The following is a 24,030-nucleotide window of genomic DNA, read 5'->3' as shown; positions in this document are numbered from 1 at the left end:
AAATGTCAATTGTTCCCCCTTGAAATAACAATTTACTGACTTAAATGAATAATAATTTATTGACAATGTAGAAAAATTAGTGTCTTTGAGTGACGGTTTGCTGATCAGGTAAAATGTCTCATTAAATGCCTTAGGTAATTCTATGCTGTTAAAACTATTCTGCATTTGTCAGAGCTTTGCCTAAACTGACTTGCATTTCAGGTGGAGCCATCTTGAAGTTGTCATCTGACATTAGATTGCTGCAACAGTGTCTTCAGAGGTCTGAGTAAAAAGCTGCAGTTGACCACTGGCTCCCAGTATCTCAAAGAATTAAATTTAAAATAATTTGAATAATGTATTAGTCCATAAATCACTGAATGGCCTAGCTTCACAATATATTATAGACTTCTTGTCAGGACCTCTCAGATCTTCTTGTTAAAATCTACTCTGCAAACCCACAACGAGAACCGAATATAAGGAAAAGCAGCTCTTAGTTCTTACACTTCAATGAAGTAAACACCCAGAAAACTGTAAAAGTGGTAAAACACTAACTTGCTTTAATTTGATGATATAACCTATTTGTTTAGTGATCTTGCATTGTGCTATTTAAATGTTATTAGTTAAGTTTGTAGATCAGATAGAGCAACCTGTGGTAATGCAGCTGTTTTTAAGCACCTAAAGGCCCATCCTCTTAAGCAGACTCCAACTTAGATGTGGATGATTGACTCCCTGTCGTTCTCCTAAGTTAGTGAGGTCTGTTTTTTTTGTGTTTCATGTTTGGCCATTTGATTTATGATGTAACTTCATGCTCTAGTGCAGGCCGCCATAATTGACTGAACATTTGTCCAAACATTTTCAGACAAACTAAGCAGAAGTCCTTTAAGGTTGTTTTGTTGTTGTCATGACTCAAATGACAGGGCATAATGACAAATGCAACTATTAGAAATTTAGTCAAAAATTTAATTAATTCATTATCTAACACTTTTGTTTATCATTTATTGACAAATGTATTTTTCAGTTTACATTTTTATGCTTTTTGTTTCAGAAAATGAATATCTGTGTGCCTTTATACTTCTTTGTAATCAGAACGACAAGTACAAATAGGTGAAAGTTATTGATTATGAAGCCTCTGTGGGTTTCGTTCTCCATGACAACCACTCAGGAATAACACCATCTCACATCTCCTCTGCCTGCACGCCCCCAACCATCAGCTATCAGCTCAGATCCCAACCTCTAACAGCCCTCACTTTACTCACTTTGGTTGTTTGTTCATGTTCGTATCTTGGGGAATAATTGAGCTGGTCGGTTTATCACAGTGAGTCTGAATATAAATAAGTGGATGTATAATAAGGCTAAGAGTTTGCAAGAATGAATACCTGAAGCATCACTACAGGGTTATTTGCAGTTAAGAGTTTGGTGAAGAAATGTTGTTAGCAGACAAGCACAGTAAATCAGTGTGCAGGGAGGGTGTTGCTCTCCTGTCTTGGCCTGCTGGTAGAGTGGATATGTCAGATCTAATTATGTCTACCCGAATCAAACAAAATGGCTCCTGTTGGTTCCTGCATATAAATTCCCCATACAAACCCTAGTTTAGTATGCATTCACACACCTGTTTGCCTGAAGAACTGTTTGGAAATATGTGTCATCTATAACAAGTTGTAAAGCTTTAAGTCTAGGAGAAAATTATTAGGATTATAAATTATTCATCTACATTTCTTTGGTGACTATTATGGCAGTTTTGATTGTTTTGTTTGTAGATGCATTAGATAGTTCTCTGGCTGTGGATTTTATAAGAATAACACAAATAATGAAATATAAATTTTAATTAGTTCTTAATTCTGTGATGTGGTGGAGTCATTTGCAGTTTTAGAAAAAAAAGTTATAGCTCCTACTGTAATTCAGGTGACCAGCTTTACACAGGGTGCTCAGATGTTCCCAGATATGAAGGACCGCACAGCCAAAATGAAAGTTATTAAATTGTAAAATGTTCAAAGCAAAGTGCAATGGTAATGAAACGAAAGAGAAACGTATTTTCTAAGCTTCGTCCGCACACAAATAACCGGAAATGCATTTGAAAAATATATGATGGGTGGAATTATCATCAAGCAACTACTTTGCATTGACCAACCGAGGAGGACTTTGATGGTTTAAGTGTTGGTTGAGGACTGTCATTTTTCACGTTGAATTTTTTTGTTTTAGAAACAAACTATGATGCTACAAGCAATTCATGTGATTCATTTTTATTATAGAACGTTATTTTTGTTCTTCACATGTGAACAGATTTGCTGGTACCCCTCCTTTTGATGAAAGGAAAACACACAATGGTCACTGAAACAACTTGAATCTGATAAAGTAGTAATAAATACAAATTCCATAAAAATTAACAAATTATAGTCAGACCTTGTTTTTCCTTCCTGCTTCAATGGAAGTCCTTTAAAAATAAACTTATGAAACAGGCCTGGATAAAATGATGTTGATCTTAACCTTTTGAGGCAATCAGTGCGATCCAATGATTTCTATAAGTGTCAATGAGTCTTCAGCTCCTCTTAGCAGGTGTTTTTGTCCACTCTTCATGAGCAAGCTGCTCCAATTATCTCAGGTTTAAAGGGGACATTCTGCAGTCAACATGATTTAGCTCACAAAGATGCTCAGTGGGATTTAGGTTGGGACTTGTAAAAGGCCAATTCAGAATAGTAAATAACTTTCTAAACTGAGTTAACCTTTGTTGCAGCAGCATTTATGGTGGACTCGTAGAAGTCCAGTTGGACCAGAATATATCCACCACTGTCAACAAACACACATCAGAAAGATGGTTGCATTCAAGTAGCATCTTATCGTTGCAGAGTTACAATAAGCATGCAGTCTATGTCCTAGATAAGTGGTTTATCTATCTTATCTTTAGTGATAAGATAAGTGGTTTCACTGCAAATGTTTGAATATACAAATCCTATTGGTATTAGTGTAAAGCATCTGCCTGGTACTTTGTGAAAGCAAATACCTCATCTGTAATTTCTCTGATTGTTCATCACAATAGTAGTAGACATTGTGTGTTGTTAAGCAAGGGTGGAGTTAAGACCAAGACCGAGGCTGAATATTAAAAATTGTACAAATATTTCAGGACAATACCTTTTGTACACCACAAAATGCAAACATTAATGGAGCAATGGTTTATTAATCAACCAAAATTACTGCTATTAAACTAATAATTGTCATAATTGTCTACATTTAATATAAGCACCCACATATAGATGGAAATTCACTAAATTTGATTAATTAGTTTACATTGCATAGTTGTTATTATATTAATTTTAGAAAGCTGGAAAAATAATCATTCTTTGTCATATTTGAAATGTAAAGTTTTGTGTGTGTTACTTAGTTCTGATATTAGTATTATTTCCAACATTACTGATAAATAATATCTGACTTAGAGCGAGGGTAAAAAGTTTAAACTTCTTTATCCCAATTTTTGTACCCCACAGAGTTTTTTTTTAACCTACATTTAACATCTATAAAATATAACAAAACATATATTTGTAACCTAATCCCCCTTAATTAATACTGATTTTAGAGGAATTGTACAATTGGATCAAATTAGTTGTCTTATTTTTAAAAGTTTGTTCATAATATTTATGAATAATTCACCCAACCATCTAACCATCTGAGCCAATTGAATGTTTGTTTCTAAACACATCGCATAGCCAATTTGAGATGGAAAAAGGCAAAACAAATCTGCAATTTAAGATAGAAATTGATGCAAATAGGAAAAACGGCTGAAAATGCTCTCTAAAAAAAACGGAAGTGCTCCAGACCACTAGAGGGAGTTGAACAAAGAGCTTGTGATGGCCGCATGTGCAACCATACAACAAATTATCTGGTAATTCTTTCATTAATTCTTCTATTTTATTGTACTGTATTTTATTTTTTTCTACTTTGATTTGGCATTGGTTAACTATTTGGGTGCACACATTTAGTTGACTCATTTTGTCATTTCTTGCTGTTTGGTTTTCTGTACATTAATATATTTTTCATTTGAGTTGCCAGTTCTTGGGAGGCTTTCATGAGTGAAGCCAGTAAAGGAAAAGAGACCCCAGCTGCAAAAGATCTCCTCATTGACATGGAGGCCTAGTTCTCTAAATCTAGTTCTCTTCTAAATGTAAGTGGACTCTTCCACTTACATTTAGAAGGGGTGTAGAAAGGGTTTAGGTTTCTGTATTTAGTTTTGTTTTCCATAATAACACTTTGAAAGTTTAATATTTAAGTCCTCTTCCTCATAGGTTGCTGATTTAGTATGATGCTGATTAGTTTGGTCTTTTGTTGTAGTTTTGTTTAGGAAAAGGTATTTTTAGTTTCCCTCTTGTTTCAAAATGGTCTGATCAACCAGTATATATATATATATATATATATATTTTTTTTTTTTTTTTTTTTTTTTTTTTTTTTTTTTTTTTTTTTTTTTTTCCTTTGAGTGGCAGTTAGGTAGGTCTTTTCCTGTGTCAGGTTTGGATTATGCTGATTTTTCCTTGATGGGCCCAGTCTTGTTTGAACTTTTGAACTTTATTTTTGCTAAATAAATTTGTTATCATTTTATCATCAATTACTTTCCTATGCTTCTCTGATCCTTGTGTTTTTTTTTTTCCTTTCCCTTTCCTTCAAACTTTTTTTGCTTTTGAAAAGTGAAAAAGCAAAGTTTGTCATTTTCAAAACCGAGGACATGTTTGGTGGTGAGACAGCAAATTTGTTTTCAGTGAAAGCAAGTCGAATTTTCTGCAGGGAAAATGACATGCTTAGTTTGTGCGTTTCTCATTTTAAAAACTATTTAGGAAGATTATAAAATCACTGTCACTTAGATATGTACTTATTTTGAATAACCAATTTAAAATGGCATGGAAATGTAACATAAAACGAAAGTGAAATATAAAATCTGGAATATTTCTTAGATTAAAATTCAACCTACAGTATTATTCCTAATGTATTTTTCCTATATGTTGTCTTTGCATGTGCCTGATAGTCCCTGTTTTGTTCAGCTGGGAGCGATGCTGAAGTGGAGCTTTTAAATTAACAGTCTGGCACATTATTGTACTTTCCAATCAAATGTAGAGACTCTGAGTCATTTCTGAATGATATTCACTTAAACTCAGCTTTTTAATGAGTTAAATGTGCCTCATGAGCACAGTGAGTGACAGCAGCTCCCCTCTCTAATCTGGTTAGATGTACTGAATTTTACCATCATTATTGTAGCTTCTGGACACTGATTGATTCCAGCCATTAAACTGAGGTGCTGTTGTTCCATCTGTGCCTCTGCTCCTGCATAGTTTGTCTCATCGTGTTGTTGTGCTCTATCTGGATCCTATGTTCTAAGTTGGTGAATGCATGCATAGGTTTTGCTGTATATTTTGTTCACTAAATAATACACTTAAGCACACTGTGCAAAGGTAAAAAAAGATCGCATATAGGCTCACCTTAATACATGTTTTGAATAAAATGGAAACTCAAATGCATAAATGAAATGATAGTTAGATCAACGGTAAGATATTTATGACAACATGCAATTATAGCTGTCTTCCCTGGGCGCTGAAATGACTAGAGCCTCACATTAACTCTGCAGTCTTTTCTTAAACACATGCAACAGTGCAAACTCATGTTTTGTCAAGTTACATAGATTTAATTTAATAAGTTTTGTTAGGATTTTTTGTAACACAACAATACAGTAGCAGCATGAAGTGCATAATTAAGAAGAAAACATACTTTAGCCCACTACTACCATGTGTTATATGTGACATATGTTATTGGTCTTAGTTTATTATATAAAAATCAGAGAGGTGTCGCTTTCAAGGTGTCAAAATTTGATAATTTTAACCCATTTTCTAATGCATTTTCTGTGGCTGATGCACTTAAGAAATAACAGGTGTTGTAAATAAAAACCCTACTACACATCAAATGGAACACTGAATTATCATTCACAAAGTACCTTGCAGACACTCCTCTCACATCTATGGTGGACGAAGCGACATTTTTGGCAACTGTACCAGCTGCTGTTAGACACAAGGGAGGAATCTGAAGCTGACTGTGTAAATAGGCCACTTTGTTGAAAAGTCAGTAAGTGGTGGCACAGATTTCTTTTTACCTGCATGAATGTTTTGGATTAACAGACTTTATAGTGAGTCAATGTTAAATGACTGGGCTACTGTATTTGTCTTTGAGCAAGAGCTGCAGTAAATGCTGTCTACCTTGATAGGTTAGTGATGATTGATGGAACTGTCTTTTCTTTCTTTGAGATTTGGGTTGTTTTTTTTTGAAAGCCTAACAGTATGTCTTGTACATATTTTTTTCTCCTCTTATGTTAAACTACAAGTTTTTTTTAAATGTTTTTTTCTACTATTGTTGCACTACTAGTGAAACATCTTCAAATTAACCCGTTCTGCATACTCATCTAATATCAGTAGCATGTTTCTCTGTGCTGGTGTTTGTTTATTTCTGTTTTTTGCCCAGACCTCGCTTAAGAAACTGCCACAGGCATCTTCACTGGCATCCGCAGCTGTGAGCTCATCTGTCCTCCGTGTGCGTACAGCTACGTGCAACCTCAGAATCCTCGCTGCTCTTGCATTTTGCTTGTATTTCTTCCTGCTGTGTGACGTAAACACAAGGTCAGACTGGGCAGGCAAGTGGTGGGTGGGATGCAGAGTGTTTGAAGAACATCAGGGAGCATCCGTCCAGTTACTCAGACGTGCACCAAAAAAGCTGATTCCCTCCTATGAATGTTTTCACATGCATGGGCATTTTGATGCTCCTGTCTGTCAGCTTGTCTCTCTTTGTCTTGCACACCCTGGCACATGCCCAATCCATTGTAGTAACATCAGCAGCAGATAGAGGATGCTGCAGGATTGTAGAAGTGGCCTCACCAATTGGCTGGCAGTTTTTTTCCTCTATCTTTTATAGCCCGGCTTCCCACTAGCACATCTTCTTCTCCTCTTTTTTTTCCTCCTCCTGACGGTCGTCGTCTCTCTCCATCTATCAGTGTCTCTCTCCATCTACCATCCCCCCCTACAACCCCAACCTGGTCGTCATCTTCTGGGATTAAAATTGGCTGCAGCCGGTTGCTGTGTGCTGGAGCAGCAGTTCAGAAGCAGAGGAAGATTGGGAAGACGGGGAGGTTTCACCAAGGTAAAGGAGGATGTGTGGCGGTTGGATCTGAAGCTAGAGGACGCCGGGGAGGACAGGCTGTCTGTGGATATATGCCTCTGGAAAAAAAAGGGCTTTTTTTTTTTTCTTAAATCAACATCTGGGCCAGCTGCTGTTGAGGTGCACCGATTTCACTGCCTCTATCATCACTGTCTGGGTCTTCATCTCAGCTCCTGTCTGTCTTTCTATCCTCTTCTTATCATGTGCATGTATTGTGTCTATGCATGCCAAACATTAAACCTGTGTCTGAATACAAAGCAGTGTGCTTTTACATTAACACATCATTTTTTCTTTTCCACCCTTATGTTTTTCTTTCCTTTTGCTGAAAAATAATGTCAAATGTTTTCAGTCAATGCAAGATGTTCTAGACAGGGGATACTTTTTTTTTCCGGAGTGACAGAGTCACCTGTGTCAGGGACTCGCATGCATGTGTTAGCACTGGGGCTGAATGCGTTTCCACTTGAGTGCAATGTGTTCCCCCTGACAGGTAGGCGCTGCATTAACTTGTAGGCCCAAGGCTGTTGACTCAGTTTGGCAGGAGGTCAATATTGTATGCATGACTGAGAAGACATGTTTGTCATTTGTAAATGCTTAGGATGTAACCTCATCCCTTCCGCTGTCGGATGTGATACTATTGCATACCAAATGTTGCATGTGGAGTGATCTCTCCTCCTCTCATCCTCCTAAGGCTCCTCCTGTTTTAGATGCAGGCAGCAGAAACTATTTGTGGAACTTCACATGGATTTTTGGTGTTACTCCTCTGAATTCAGCACTGCTCTTTCCTTGTTTTTACTGTGTTTCACTTCAGTGATTTAATGATTAGAAAAACAGCTTATACAGCACATAATCTATAGAAACATAGAGCCGGGGAGAGGGTGTTATTGTCCTCTAAAGGCTTTGTTACCTGACCTGCTGACATTGCACATTAAGTCCCTGGGGATCACTGGTTTACACAGTTACACTAATATGTGTGTTTAGATCATTGTGCGAAAGCACTGGTTCTTTAAATTTGGCTATGACAGTTAGTTGGAGCTACTAGCACGAAACTAAGCAAAATGAGTTGCAACTTGTATTTTTCGTTAGAAGGTTTTGATGCATTTTGCTTTATATTTGAAGTCCAAAATTCTCAAGTTGGATCCCCAATTTACTGCAGCTTTGCCAACCAAAAAGTTCTGACTTTGATACCCGAGATTCCCAACCAACCTTAAAATCCAATATGGCCGGCTCATATGTTAAAAGTTGGTGGATACTAAAAAGGTCTTTTTGGTTCTCCTCTGTAAATCAGTCTCATGTGAGAAATTGTTCGCACAAGTATATAATGTATAAAATGCATTGCGAGGGACATTGTTTTTTATTTTTTTTTTTTACTTTTGCTGCTAACAGTTTGGTCACTGGACAACACTATTAGTTAGTGCCTCTAGTTTTGCAAATTTTGCACATGGTTTATGCAGCATTGGAATCAAACTTGAATTAATAATTTTTTTATTCCGGGTCTGGGAATTACTTTTCCAAATAAAGTGGAAATTGATTTGGAGTGTTTAACATTTCTCACCTGCCCTTAAAAATATGAGTCATTGATCTAGGTTTATAGAAAGATAAGCCCACAATTAATCATATTCTAAGCAGATTAAGGTATAAAATAAATTTAATGCTTAAAACTTGAACAATAAAACTAAACTGTTGCTATTTTTTAAGTCTCAAACCTGGTCTCTTGAAATTTCCAGTTAAAAATTTTTTTTTTCTTAATTGCAAACTTTAAACTTGTGCTGCAATTCAGTTCTACCTCTCAGTCAGAACATCACAATTTTATCAATACACAGTCAATATTCAATTTCCAGTCATATATTTATATTACTATTTTTTATAAAATGTACTTATTAATGTTTTTCAAGGCTGCACTTTAAAAAATTAAATGGTCCAGAGATGTTTTAAATTAAATTTCTTTTTGTTTACATACGTGTTTAAAAAATGAAAAAATAAATCTGTTTAAGTCTAAGTCTTCAAGCTAGAAGAGTTAACTGGACCTTAGCATGTGATTAATACAATATAAGCAGAGAGAAGTGCATTCTCTTGAATGTTGCTAACAAACATTGATCTGGTCACTGAACTGTAAACCAGCAAACTCAACTGGTTTTGTTAACTTGCAAATTGAACATTGTAAATGCTGCATTTTGTTTGTACTTAAAAGTCAGCAGATTTAACCCCTCCCCAATGCTGAAAGTTGGAATTATGACTTTAAAAAGTAGAATCCTACAAACCAGCCTCGGGTTTGTACTACCATGTGCAGAAATAAACGTAGTCTTTGACATTGAGATTTTTATTTTGTTAAATCATTTTCAATCACAGTCTGGGAAAGGAATTTAAATAAACATGTTGCCACAGTGATAAAATGACAGTGCAGAGAGAACAAGGGTGTCATTTACTTGCATTAGTTTTTTTATTGAATGCACAAAAAACAAAACAAAACATAGAAACAAAAAGAAACCAAAATGATTTTCTGACTTTAAAGTTAAACATGGTTAGTGAAGGGTTATCCCTCAGGCTCAGAAAGTATTAGCCACAGAGGCCAGTCCATCACAGGGCAGAGATATACATACTGTACTATACACAAGCACACTCACACCTAGGGTAAATTTAGACTCACCAATCAAAGTTACAATCATGTTTTTGGACTCTACCCACTCATGCATTGGGATAACATGCCAAAAGACTCGGCCAGGACTCGAACCCAGGACTTTCTTGTGCTACAAACTACACCGCTGTGCAGGAACCCATGTATGGTGGTCTTCACCCCCAATGTAGCTGCATGTTTCTCTTTGTGTCAAATCCCATTTCCTGTCTTTCAGAACTTTCAGAAATAATGAAAATAAAGGCCAAAAGTACCTTAAAAAATTAAAATCTTAAAAAAAAGGTTGTGTACGAGTATACCCACTTCTTGAGGGATCACTACTGGTTATGGGATATTATTTTTAAAACTAGTAACGTTTTCTCAACAACTTTTTTACTGACAACAAATACATAGCTAACTAGATTCCAGAGGATTCATGCACTAGACGTGGTGCCAAGCATTTGTGCAACTATATTATGGTTGGCATTTGGACTAATAGTCAAATGTTTTTTTTTTTTCTTAATTTTTTACTTCAACTCGTTACTTGCTTATTTTTAAGCCTTTCTCTGATAGGGGAAAATAGCAAATAATTGTTTGTGGATATTTTTGTTTTTCCTTTTTTAGAAACTATAAAAAAAGAAACCAACAAACTTTAACCAATATATTTCTGTTGAAATTAAAGGAATAATAAATCAGGTATAAATATTATATATAAGGCTTTTTATTTCATATAGCCTAATCACTGTGTTGCTGTGGCCGGTGACATCCTCACCATACACATGGACTATAAAAGAAAAAAAAAGAAATATTTTTAGCAGATGCTATGTTTTAACTATCCACTACTCAACAATAGGTTGAATGGTTTATGTGGCTCTTTGAGAAAATGAGCTTTGAAGCAAGCCTAGATCAATGGGTCAACCCTAATCTAAGCTGCAGCAGCTCTGCAAGGCAACAGTGGAAACAGAAATACATTTAGTCTCCCTCACTTGCTGCTCTGCTAGCTGAGGTCACTGAATCTAGCTGTAATTAACACATGGGTGCACAGTGTAAAGTTCATATTGCAACATAAACAGGCAGGAAACATAGAAATTTCTCAGGAAATAATTTTAACTCTCTTTTGTGGTTTCTGTGTATAATGGACTTGGACGATAAGAAGTGCAGCAAAAACAACATGATACTGACATATTTATGTGTTACACCTTAATGCATCTAATAAGGCTGCCATTTGAATAGTAATATTTGCTTATGTAAGTTATTAATTTCTACTTTTTTTTTTACATCATTACTTAATGAAATCCATTCATACATTAAAATATGCATCTTCGTTTGAAAACATGTTGCTACATTTGAGTACATAAATGTTACAGCATGCACATTTATAGCACTTTATTAAGTATGAAAACCCCAAAGCACATTATGCCATATTCAGTCCTTCATGCACTCATTGACTCACTGGTGGTGGTAAGATAAATTGTAGCCGTCCTGGGGCACGCTGACATACCAACAGCAGGCAAGGTGGGTGGAGAGTTATCCAAGGATACCTGGACTGAGATACATGGTGTGTTGGCTCAAACTGGCAACTGACCTGGCACCTGTAAACGTAGATAAGGAGTTGCTACTTGTAAACATTAACCCTTCTAGGGGGCGGGGTTTGATCTTTTTAGCAACAATTTAGGGAAAAGTTTTAAGCACAGAAAAAATCATCTACAGTAAATAAACAATAAAATGTACTGAATAGGTACATTTTGAAAGTGTATTAGAATATGCTTGTAAAACTAAATTAAAAAAACAACTTTACAAAAATTGGAAAAACTGCAAATAATAGCAGGGATATAAACAGTCTTAAATTGGAATAAAAGCAGAATTAAATGTATAGATATTTACAAACCACTAATGTGTTTTGTATCCTCGGGAATATGATATTTCCACAAGAAAACAAAGGTTTTCAGGTTTGGCCAAAGCTAAGTGTTTAGCCTCACAGTACAATAACAGACGGACAAATCAATCTACTATTCCTTCTTTTAGTACAATCTCATCATATGAACCAGGGTTCACAAAAAGCTCTTTTGATATCTTGTTAGATCTTTGGACACCCTATGAATAAGACATTCCTTTATGCTGCTGTGTAATCAACTAAGACCTGACACTGACACATCTCTTTTTATTTTCCGTGTTCAGGTGGGGTAGTCGACAAAGATTTGCGGCACTACCTCAACCTACGCTTCTCCAAGGGCTCAGTGGACCACGACCACCAGCAGATCATCAGAGACAACCTCTACCTCCGCACTGTTCCCTGTAAGTGTCCCCACCCTTACATTCTTTCACTTCAATGTTCACATCATTGTTTCGTTCCTCTCTGATCTCTCTATTGCAATAATTCAGTGTATTTGGACTTTTTTTTTTCTCTCTCTTTCTTTTCCTATTGAATAAGAAGCTTCTCAAGTCTCAACTCCTCCCAGAGCCTTATTTCCTGTTCTTTTTTTCCCCTTTTTGTTTCGCCTTAGGATGTTGCCCCCTTATTTCTGTCAGTGCACACATGCTGGTTCTCTCTCTCTCTCTGTCTCGCTGTCTATCGCTCCTTCTTTTCCCCAAGTCGTCCGAGGTTGCCACGGCAACCACCTTCTTGTCTGGAGGCTTGCGTTGTCGTGATGCCCTACCCCCTTCAGCACATATGCACAACACACAGAGATCTAAAGAGATAATAATGTCTCTCTTAGAAATGTTTGGTAAATTTCTCCATGCTGGACAAACAAACCGTCACTCAGACGCGTCCCGCCTGTGGGTTACACATGAAATGTGGGTTGTTTTCACAGTGTCATTGTGTTTGAGTGCCTTTTGCCTGTCATTTCCGCAGCAGGTCCTCCCTCTGTCAATGCATCGAGCAGCTCATGAATCAGCTCTATGACTGGTTGTTTCTCCATGTTCATGCAGCATGTGAAGCAGTGGATTATTAGGGTTTTCTTTATATTTTTTATTTACTTTCAGGGATTTTAACTCACCTACCGTGTTTTCTTGGACTGTCTGTCAGTAGTCTCAATTAGGCTTTTGAATCAAGGTTAGTTTTGGTGTCATGATGGTTGTTAAAGCGTCTGCCAAATGATTCCTCTGCTGGCGCGTGGAGCCGTTGACAGAGGGGATAGTTTATTACCATCCTGCAGCTGCATAGTTACTCAACTTCTTGCTATTTGTCCTTCTGTTGTCATTGAATCATTTTCACAGCTTTTAAAGTCTTTTCAGTGTCTCTGTAGCCATTCGGGCGAAAAGTTCCACAAATGAGGCCCCCTATAGAGATCAGGATGTGATGTCATAATTGACCTATTACTAGTTTTCCATTGCAGGTCAGAATAACTAATTGCTGTGATCTGAACAGATTATACAAAATGATTAAACATGAGTCCTGCAGTGCATGGAAAAGTCTATAATTTGAGGATTTTCATTAATTTTTTCCTTCATTCTTTCTAAACCTTTGTAGCTTTTTTTTACTTTGTTGCCTTCCTTTCCCACTAGTTCCTCTCCTTGCAGCTTCCATATGTAAAGCCTGTCTATCATAAAAATATCTGCCATTAGTTTAAGGTAAACCTTTTTCTTTTGGTAGAGTCTGGGATGGGCCGATGCAATAAAAGAAAGCTCTAACTCAGGATCAAAACCTTTAAACTCTATAGTTTTTTTATTTTTATTAATGATAATGTTTCCATTAACTACAAATAAGATTAGTGTTTGACATCTCTGGTCCAAAATACCTCCCTGAATGTTATAGACGTTACTCTGCTCCAGCAGGGGGTTTCATGACTAAATCATCCCTTTTTGATCTGTTATTAACAAACTTAGGGAGTCTAAGTGAATTGTAGCCTCAGATTCTTCTTCTGAGCACCCAGTGGGGACTTCTGCTGCTGTAGCCATTCTACTTTAATCCTGATAAGATATGTATTTGGAGAAGGCATTCTGCATATCTTTTTAGCCTCTCTCCTTTAAAATCAACAAGGTGTTCTCATCCAAATAACTACAGCTCACTGGAAATTGACATTTTTGAGACCATTCTCTGTAAACTGGTTGGATGTTTTGGCCCCACAGCTATGGCAGATCAGCAGTTTCTGAAATACTCAGACCAGCCCGCCTGGCGCCAACAGCCATGCCACCTTTGACGTCTCTTAAATCACATTTTTCCCCATTCGAATTTTCAATTTGAACTACAGCAGATTTTTTTGACCATGTCTACGTGCTTTAACACATTGAGATGCTGCCATTTGATTGGCTGATTATAAATTTGTGGTAACAAGCAGTTGGATAGGTGCACCTAATAAAGTGGTGAATGAGTGTCTGTAGATTACACAATCATTTCCAGAGTAGGCATTCAAGACCTACAAGAGCCATGACCAATGGATTAAAAGTGATTGAATTGTTTATTATCTTTTCAATATTTTTTTGCTCAAGGGCAGCTATCCAAGTAGATAATGAGAATGCTAGAGGGTTTTCAATAAAAGTGCTGCCCAGGAACTTGTTTTGATATCAGAAATTAAAAGCCATCACCATAAAATTTCCTCAGGCTGTGAGTCATATGCTGTCACTGTTCACTAAGGAGGGAGAGGTTGTGAAAAAAAATCCCTAAACAAAGTAGAAACAACTCTGCTAATGGTGTATACAGAGGAATTATGCATTTTTTTTTTACCAGTAGTTGTAGTATTTTGACATTAGTGTCAGAGTTGACTCCCTGCCTGCCTGTACCGCCGTCTTTGGCTTTTCTCTGTTGTTTTCTGTCTCTGTCAGCTGTGTTTTAGCGCAGCTAAGGGTCGACTGAGAGTGACCACCAAGGTAATGGACATTGACTAAACCTTCTAACACCGTCTCCCTCCTAATTCTGAAGAATGTCATGTGCCTATTTCCCTCCCTTATTGTCAGAATATTTCAATTACTGTCACCTTCAAACCTTTTATGCAAACAGAACATTACGCTGTGTGATTATATAGTTATTACGTTTCTGTAATTATCTGTCCATCACATCACAATAGCGATGCAGTGTAATGAAGTCTAAAAATTCAGTAGTACTTCTACACTTCATCTTTTGAATAATTAACTTGGTTCTATAAAGTTTGTCGTTGTTTCCCCACTTGGCTTCCAGAGTTCCTTAAAAATTGAGGAAAGTCTGGAAATTCCTTTAAGCATTTTTTTTTCATACATTTGTAAAGATATAAAATAAAAACTAGAATTATTTCCATTTTCTAAAACACAAAATTCTAATAGATGATTGATAAATGCGGTTGTTCTTTTATTGGTTTATATTAACATTTAAAAATGACTGTACACTCTTCCAATAGAACAAATGTTTTAGCAAAATGTTTTAATTAAGGATATTATGCTACCATGTGTTGCTTGTCATAATTTGTTGTGGACATTAATCATAACTCAACCCAAAAGTTGGAGTTATAGTTAACAATGTACCTTTCAGGCTCTGCTTGATGTTCAACCTGTTTCTTTGCTTGTCTTCAGCTGTACCACCAATGGATAGCCACTGTCAAAGAGACTGACAGCACTGGTTGAAGGAAGCAGACAAGGAAAGGACACATGCTCACAGCAGGCTACATCATAATTTAGAAAGGCTTACCTTCACTATCCTCAGTGTGTTCAAATGAACACCCAACCAGCTAACTCACCTCAATTGAATTGAATTCAGTTTATTTATATAACGCCGATTCACAACAAATATCATCTCAAGGCACTTTACAAAGACAATTCAACCGGATCATACATTCAAATTGATGCAAAGGTTTCTAAGGAAAACAAGCAGATTGCATCGAGTCATTGCGTCGAAAGCAATCCTCACACCAAGCACACCATGACGTACATCTGCCGTCGATAATAAAAGTTATCTGGATATTGCTAGTAGCAAGAAAGGGGCTAAAAGGAGGGAACATGATTCTTCCTAGCATTAATTAATTTAGCATAGTGACCCCCTGACATTGCTAGCTGTGCAAGGAGCCATATGGGTGCCCACAATCCTTTGCTTAAACTGGTCTCCTCCTTGGAGCCAGGCTTACTGGAATAAAAACGGATCCTCCCAGCGTATAGAGCCGAAAACCCTGAGGACTCAGCAGGGGAGGAACAGTGAACAATTAGTAGGCGAGACAGACACAAAACTCTCTTTCCACTGGCCGCCAGGATCCAAGACATGAACCTTGGAATCAACAGAACTGACCAGACTGAACAGAAAAGAACATCTAATGATCTGGCCCCGAATGCTCAGGCTAAACAGAATATGAACTAAAGGAAACAGGTGAGAGGAATAAATGATAATTGCGGGAGGGAGGGAAAACGGCAGGTGAAAGAAATAACCAATTAAGGTGGAGCAATCAGGCCACATCATGACAAAAATATAAGGAACCCAAAACCAGAAAACTTCTGGGGAAATCTCACGTCTCAACTGCCGAGGAGAGTATGAAACAGAACAAAGACTGCACTGAGCTGACAAGGAACAGGTGAGGATGGATGCATCTAGAAGGAAGCCAAGGGGAAAGGAAACAAGGGAGGAACAGAGAGCAACTCAAGAACATAACACTTTTGGAAAACAACTACAAATAAAAACTAAAAATAAACTTAAACAGAGGGCAGAACCCTGACACTCATGAGGTTCAACAAAGATATGTTATCTATTCTTGTGTTTTCTGTGTGATACATGTGCACACCTTCATATGTTTGGGGTTTTATAATAGAGAGCTTCAGCTGTCCCTTGGTTGTGGAAAACTTTTGTTTTGGTCCCGCTGTTACCAGCATCATTCATTTGCGTGTTCTAATAAAGACCATGTGTCTGGGGCCTGTTTTTTCTGCACCTCCTTTCCTACTCTGGATAGAGTCCTTGCCACAGCCACCAAGACGTCCATACAACAATGTTGCTGCTATGTCATTGAACATTTCATGTTAGCAGCCGAACAAATACCCATTGGGATTTCAGAGGCGGCGGTTGGTGAGCAATGAATTATCAGCTTTCACTCGCCATATGACATGTATTACTGAAATTAATGTGCTATATAAATATAGTGCATTGGATTGGATATGCATGAAGATTTGCAGACATATGTCCGTGCGAGAATGTGGAATCGTTAAGTTTTTATTACTTTTTTTAATGGCCACTTTCCTAAAATCTAGAGACAGTTTTAGTGTTCCTCCATTTTTTTTATTTGTGGGACACAATGCAAAACCTGATTTCAAGCACCATGAAGTCCTAAGTTTAGCACTTGCATGTTTACAGTCTATTTTAGAAATCTATATATCTATATATCTTAAAAATGCAGAAACCATATGCTGAGATTTTGGGCAGTCCTTTTGTATGTGAGGATGCTTTATGCATATATGTTACATGATTTCTTGGGAATCCCAATCCAATATTAGCAGTAACTGCTGAAGAATGAGAGTGAAGCATTAAACGATTAAAAACAGTGATGATGCTTCTTAGTTCTTCTCTGTCCTTAACCGGCTAGGCTGCTTGTTGTCATGGATTAGAGCAGTTGAAAATCAGTGTGTTTTTTTGTTGTTTTTTTTGTTTGTTTTGTTATAGTAGTTCTTTTTTTTCTCCCTTCATCTACAACGTTCTGACCAGGCTGTCAGAGCCGGTCTGTCAGCCTGACGAGCAGACGCCACTCTGCATCACAACATGCTGTCAAAGATGTGGGAGGAGGTGTGTCTGGTTGTCAGCGAGTTTGTATATGTGTATGTGTTATTACAGCTAGAAGGCACACATGGTGACATCAACTGCATCCTGTTATGTCATTGGATTCAAGGATAGCCTGCTCCACCCCAAACATAATGAGTCTAATGTGAGAATGAGCTGTCTGATATGAAAACCCTTCTGTAGACTTTGTATTGAAGCCTCTAGTGTTTGTATGCGACTGTCTGCGAGTTTGGATTTTTTTTTTTTTTTTACATACCCTCAGTTCTTCATGAGCACAGATGGAAAACCTACTGCAGGATTGATACTTCAAGGACATGCTCAGAATTTTTACTGTAAAAGGAGCTCACAGTGACCAACGTGTTTAGGAGAGGTTAACATCATTGTGGGAATTGACTCATACTGTCTCAGAAGTTTTCACACCCCTTTTTTCCAAATTTAATGGTAGCATCTTAAACTTTTGTATTACTTTGGTGGGAATTAAACCGACACCTGGCCCTGTAGCACACATAGTATCTGTGAAGTAGAAGGAGCCTTGTGCAGGGTTTTCATAAGCCCCATTTACAGTACCCTTCTGAAACCGATCTCTGCAGAGTTCGGACCGAGCTTGGATCAGTTAACCGTGCTGAGCTTGGTTCCTTACAACTGTTTACATATCATGCTAGCACGGTTCCTCGCCTCCTTGTAATGATCTGCAGTACTACTGCTCTCTTGTTATCATTGTGATATTTTGTTGTTTGCGGAGATTCAGGCGAAGAAGACAGCCTTTGGTGAATTTAGTTGACAGAGTCAGCTTTTGGAAAGTGGATACAACAAACAATAGTCTAGGGTTGTCAAAAGTGTCGAAACTCAAAAAAGTATCGATACCAAAATGTTGTATCCGGATACAATACTCATTTTTAAAAGTATCGATACAGTGCCACCACCAGTGGCACCTAAGCAGTCATTCATCTAAAGTGCAGAATAGAGGACAATGCACTTTCAGAACACTGTGTGATTGAATAATTCTCTGCACTTTTCAGTTTCAGACTTTTTTTTTTTTGTAACAGGTGCAGCTGCTGAGAATTATTTTTGTTTTTTAACCAGTTTGGCTGGTGTGATTGTTATGTGTGCAAAGCATAGCCAAGGAAGGAACACTTAATTTAAGTTTTTTATCAAGCTTGCTTAATATTGTGCACAGCATACAACCGTTATTGTATTTATTTATTGTATTTTATTTATTAATGAAAATTTTCTGTAGAATTTTGGAGTCTTTGTTTTTATCCTTGTGGTATCGAAAATGGTATCGAGTATCGAATATTTTCCTTAGTATCGGTATCGAGTTGAAAAGTTTAGTATCGTGACAACCCTACAATAGTCTAACCAGGGCTTGCAGGAAACAACGACAGAATTTGAGGATAATCACACTGTTAAGTGGCATCATCACTGGAAATAGTGTGGCCAGGTAGGGAACCTAGTATTTTTATGAATGTCTGAGGTTTCATGATTACGGAGGCTGAGCTCATGTGCTCTGTAATATCTTAGAACTGAGCTTCAACTGAACCATGCTGAGCCATACTGATGAACTAGTACAAATTTATCACTATTTGGTTTTGTCTGGCATGATCTGGTTCAGTTTGCCTGCCATTTACATTCAACAGATATCTCTGTTACCGTGCTCGGACCGATCTCGACAAGGATTCAAAAGTGTAGTGTCAATGGGCCAATAATTTTTTGCCCTTTCAATCTAAATTACTTTTCTGTCCAAAAATACTAACAAATTACTCTCTTCAAACATTGTGATAAGCTATCTTAATCTTAGATGGTCTGTAAAAGCCTCAAGGTTTGGTTGGAGAATGTTGGTGAAATCTGCATTTTAAAGACTAAGGAATACTAATCAGAGATAAAGCCAAAACCCTAGTAAACTTTTAGAGTTTATATCAGCTGGGCTTTAGCGTTAAAGAGGGTATGTTACTGTACTTCTTAGCTCAAAGTAGTTAGAAAAGTATTTAGACGGAATGAGAGTTTGCTGATCCACCAAATGAGCAGATGATGCAGATTGACATCCTTCCTATTATGTACATATAATCTTTTAGCTAGTTCAGCAGTCTATTAAAGACAATTCTTTCACAAATCTTCTCTTAAATACATTTAAATTAACCATTAAGCTATAAAAATAGGGACGATTTTTTTAGAGAATCAGCCTATATTCCCATAGTAACTCTGGAGGAGCTTTAGACAGGTCAGCTGTGAGGATGTATTCACATGTCAACTACTAACCATGAACTCCCCAATTATTGTGTTTCTGCAGTAGTGATGTGAAGAGAACAATTGTTAAAAGGAACGTCTGTTTGCAGTTTGCCATACGCTGTGAAAGAAACAAAGCCTTAGAATATTCTTTTTTGTTTAAGCAAAATGTCAAACATCACCAAAAAACAGACTGCTAGATTAAACATGGCTATGGCTGCAATGTGCTATCCAGATGCTTTTCTTGAGTAAGGATTGGGAAGCAGATCAGAGTTGATGGGGAAAATGTATAGAGTAAATACACGGCGCAAAACCTGTGAGACAACAACTCTAAACATACAGTCAGGGCTACAGGGACATAGATCAAAGCATATGCATGTGTTAGAAAAGCCTAGTCAAAGACGGGACAAACTGTATGATAATCTGCAGCAAAACCTGGTGCAAATATTGACATAGGCGGACCAAATTCATTACATTACAGTTTGGATCAGAAGAAACCGTTTATCATTTTCCTTTGAAGGAATAAAAACACCTTTGCAGAGGAGTTTAAATATAATGAAAGCTACATTTATAAATTTTTTACATTGATCATAACACTAATAACTTTTTTTGTTAAACCCTTTCTTTTTAATTTCACAGAATAATTAATCCCTATGTTAGATTAATCAATTATAAAGATAACTTGTGTTTCAAGCTAATGTCAAAATGGGCTAAAAGGAATAAAAAGAAATCAATAAAAACAACAAGGTGTTCAGGAATCAGATTGGGGGAAGGGACGGTGATAAATGTGGACATGAGCAAATTGACTCTGAGAAGATGGTAAAACGGAAGGAGGTAGGGAGAGGGGGAGTCAGGAGGAAAGAGGATAGAAAGTGTTAAGAAAGAGGACAAAGGCTTTCGGGAGAGTGAGAGAGCAGCAAATGAGGGTGGAAGGCAGATATGAGGGAGTCTAGTAAGTAATTCCCAGGAGAAACATCTCGGCTCCTGCACTATACGCAGTGGCATCAGTAAAAAGGCTCTATAAATAGCTTGAACAGTGAGCAGCACATTTCTGTACCAAGATAGCCTATAAATACATTCAGCTTTGTCGTTTCACATCCATTGTACTGGACTCGGGCTGCCCCCACAGCTCTGCAGCTCCTTGCAGGGAATCCTCCAGTGAAGACCACAGAGGAGGAGCAGATAAAGATGTTAATGGGAAACAGAGCCAGGATGCTCAGGATGGAGATGGTGATGGCAGATGATGTATGCGTCTGATAATGATAGGAGTAATAAAAATGACTCTCATTACGATAAGAGGAAATGATGCGTGGAAGGAGAAAGAGACCCTTATAACCCTGATGCATGCATGATATTTCAATGCACACTGCTAATTTCCATGCAAGGACAGTTTGCTAGTGCAAGCTACCTTGGCAATTAGAAAGTAAAGGGATATAAAATAACAATGTAAGATATTCATATTTTATGCATGCCTAATATGGTACCATTGTTTGTAGACTGAACAAGCAAAAGTTATACATTCAACAGTTTATTTCAGGTTTTCTCTAAGTAGATTAGATGAGAGATTTTACAGGGAACATTTTCTTATTTAGCAGCTGTAGATTTCCATAGGGATTCTGTTTTAATATTATGTACCGTGTTAGGAGACTGAGTTTTTAAAAAGCCTAGGTTATGAAATCCATCTGTATTTCTTCTCAATAGTCTTTTATCTTTTTTTTCCTTATGGATTTTTTTTCTTACGTTTTATATTTGTCGTCATCACCTCAAGCAGTTAACCGATGGAGCAGTGATCACGGATTAACGTACCGCAGCCCGGATCCGGATCCACCTGCTGGCTAATCCGGACCCACCCTGATTTAAAACATTTATAAATTACCACATGTTATCCGACAAGAGAGTCTAACTTCACTTGCGCCACTTCTTCTGTAAATATGGTAAAGCCCTCTGGAGCGGCTACACGTGATACAAATTAGCCAATGAGTTGTGTCAGTCTGGGTTGCTGCTGTGAGCCACTTTCAGAGCAGGCAAACCTGTGGCAAGCCGGGCGATTGGAAAGAAGGAGAAGACGATGAGAAAAAGAGAGAAGAGAAAGTTTGGACTGCTGGAAGAACCGTGGTGAACTGGTAAAAGAAAAGCGGATTCTCCACCATGAACATATTCAAAAATAAATATCAATCCAGGCTCATGAATGAGCACCTTGATATGTGCTTTAGAATGTCTTTGTCACCGCTTCTCTCATTAAGCCATATAAAAGAAGGAAAAAAATAACAAACGGTCAGTTCACATGGTTTATAAAATATGTGAATCAGGAAATTGTCTATATACCAAATGCTTATAAGGATTCTTAGTCATCCAGGTCATAGTCATTCCATAGTTAAATCTTGGAAACCAAGTCCAGTGGATTTTTTTTTTTTACTTTTACGGAATCTATATACCAAACTGAAAGCTTGTTGTTCTCTACTTCAAAAAACACTTTAGAGTTAAAAGTGGAAAAATGTTTCTATTTTTTTTTTCAATTTTTTTATTTAAAAATTCATGGTATAGCATGTATGCATAAACACCTGATTTTATTTCAGTGTTAAATTCTGTTAAAGGTAACAGATTATAATTAAAAAATGTCTCCGGACCTTTACTGGTTGATGATTTTTAATTGGCTAACCCTGCTCTAGAGGCTGGCCTCTGGCCGCCGCCTATTCCTGCTCTGTTCTTCTCCCGGGCAGCCACTGCCTCTCCCGCATCTTCAGCACGCTGTCTGCCTGGCGGACATTTCTGTTCTATTGCCATCCTTTTTGGATCCTCCACATTTAGCCTATATAGCTAGCCTGGGTCAGCTGCACCTCTTAACTGCTTTCAGCGCTCTGTTTGCCTGGCAGGTTTCTCCAATCTACTGCTGTGCTTCTCTGCTCTCTTCCTGAGCTAGAACTGGCAACCAGCCGCTGTGGTACTTTAGCTCCAGAAGGGGGCATGACTGGTCACTTTATTCCAGTTATGGTTCTCTGTCTGCCGGTGTTCTTGCATTGATTTCCCATTGATCCTGTCTAAGCTCCAGAACGCCATCTCACCTTACCTTGGTTGTCCGGGTGTTACGTCGACACGTTTTTTTTGTAATCTGACAAAACAAACTTGGAACAAGCACAAGAGAAAGAAACATGTCTGCTCAGAGAAAAACTCATGAAAAACCCAACGAGGCGCTTGAAACTGGTTGTCTTCATAATGACCATCCGGTTGCTGGTCATGGCAGATTACGTGAAAATCGTCCACTTTGCAAGCGTTGCCGATTCATCGGTGCATCTTAGCCTTTACAAACGTATTACTGTCCTATGTCATTGTGTCTTAATCTTTTAAATGAAAATCAAACCCTTATTGGTAGAAAAACACATTGATTTGTAATGACACAAAATGTAAAAGGCTTATACTTTTGTTTTAATGTGACTGTCAGAATCTTTAAAACACTGAAAGGCCTCTCAATCATTCCTTACCAAGAAAAGACACAATTTCAAATAGATCTTTTGTCAGTCTTATACTACCAGCCATCATAAAGACACCTTTGTTCCAAACTTCTCTGAGGAAATTTGTAAAAAAAAATCCAAGGCATGTATAAAATTTTACACATTAGAAGGTGTTTGACTTATTATTCCATAGAGTTGAATATTTTGCATCTAGTAAATGATGACCTGTATGATGATCCTGATCGCCAGTGATAAACTCTTTCGTGTGTCACCGTTCAAATATTTTATCTAAGCACTCTCTGAACACTTGCTTCCATAATTAGGCAACATACAGTAACTGTTTTGAAAATTAGTGTCTTAAGTAGTCAAGTGAAACTGGAGTCACAAAACTTCAAAGCATTTTATTGAGGTTTAGAGGGATAGACCAATTCAGGGGAGCAAAGCTGTGAAGTGATAAGAATTTTAAGTGTTGTTTAATTGTATTGACACCCTCTGAGTCAGTGCTTTGTAGAACCACTTTTCACTGCAATGTCATTGATTTAATGGATGTCTATACCAGGTTTGTACATTTATAACCTGAGATTTCAACTGATTCCTCTGTACAAATGGCTCAAGCTCAATCATAGAGATGGAGAAGTCTGCAGACATCAGTTTTCAAGTCTTGCCACAAATTTGTGATTAGATTTTGGCCTAAACATTTAGTAGCACGTCATCATGCACTGATCCTCTCTGATATTTTACATAGGGAATACTTTGTTCAGCATGAAATACAGGGCTTTTTTTTCCCAACACACACCTATTTTTTACTTCAGGTCAGAAAGTTCTATTGTTTTTATCTGACCTCATAATGTTATTTAGTATTTTTTTTTTTTGGTGTGCCCCATGTAGATTGAGGCATCTTGTAATTTTATTTTACTTTTACAAATGGCTGCCTT

At 37.3% G+C, this 24,030-nt stretch overlaps 1 protein-coding gene across 1 annotated transcript in view; it reads left to right on the top strand.

Annotated features, from left to right (window-relative positions):
• magi2 (membrane associated guanylate kinase, WW and PDZ domain containing 2) overlaps window positions 1–24,030 on the top strand; it is a 126,894-nt gene that overhangs the window by 23,409 nt on the left and 79,455 nt on the right. Inside the window, exon 2 of the mRNA XM_015404087.1 lies at window positions 11,942–12,058. Within this exon, the coding sequence (XP_015259573.1) occupies window positions 11,942–12,058 (117 nt within the window). The remainder of the gene's footprint in view (window positions 1–11,941; window positions 12,059–24,030) is intronic.

The sequence above is a fragment of the Cyprinodon variegatus genome, unplaced genomic scaffold (genome assembly GCF_000732505.1).
Source record: "Cyprinodon variegatus isolate N-32 unplaced genomic scaffold, C_variegatus-1.0 Scaffold35, whole genome shotgun sequence".
NCBI classification, from domain to species: Eukaryota; Metazoa; Chordata; class Actinopteri; order Cyprinodontiformes; family Cyprinodontidae; genus Cyprinodon; species Cyprinodon variegatus.
The sequence above is the reverse complement of the archived record's forward strand: the minus strand, read 5'-3'. Positions and strand labels throughout refer to the sequence as shown.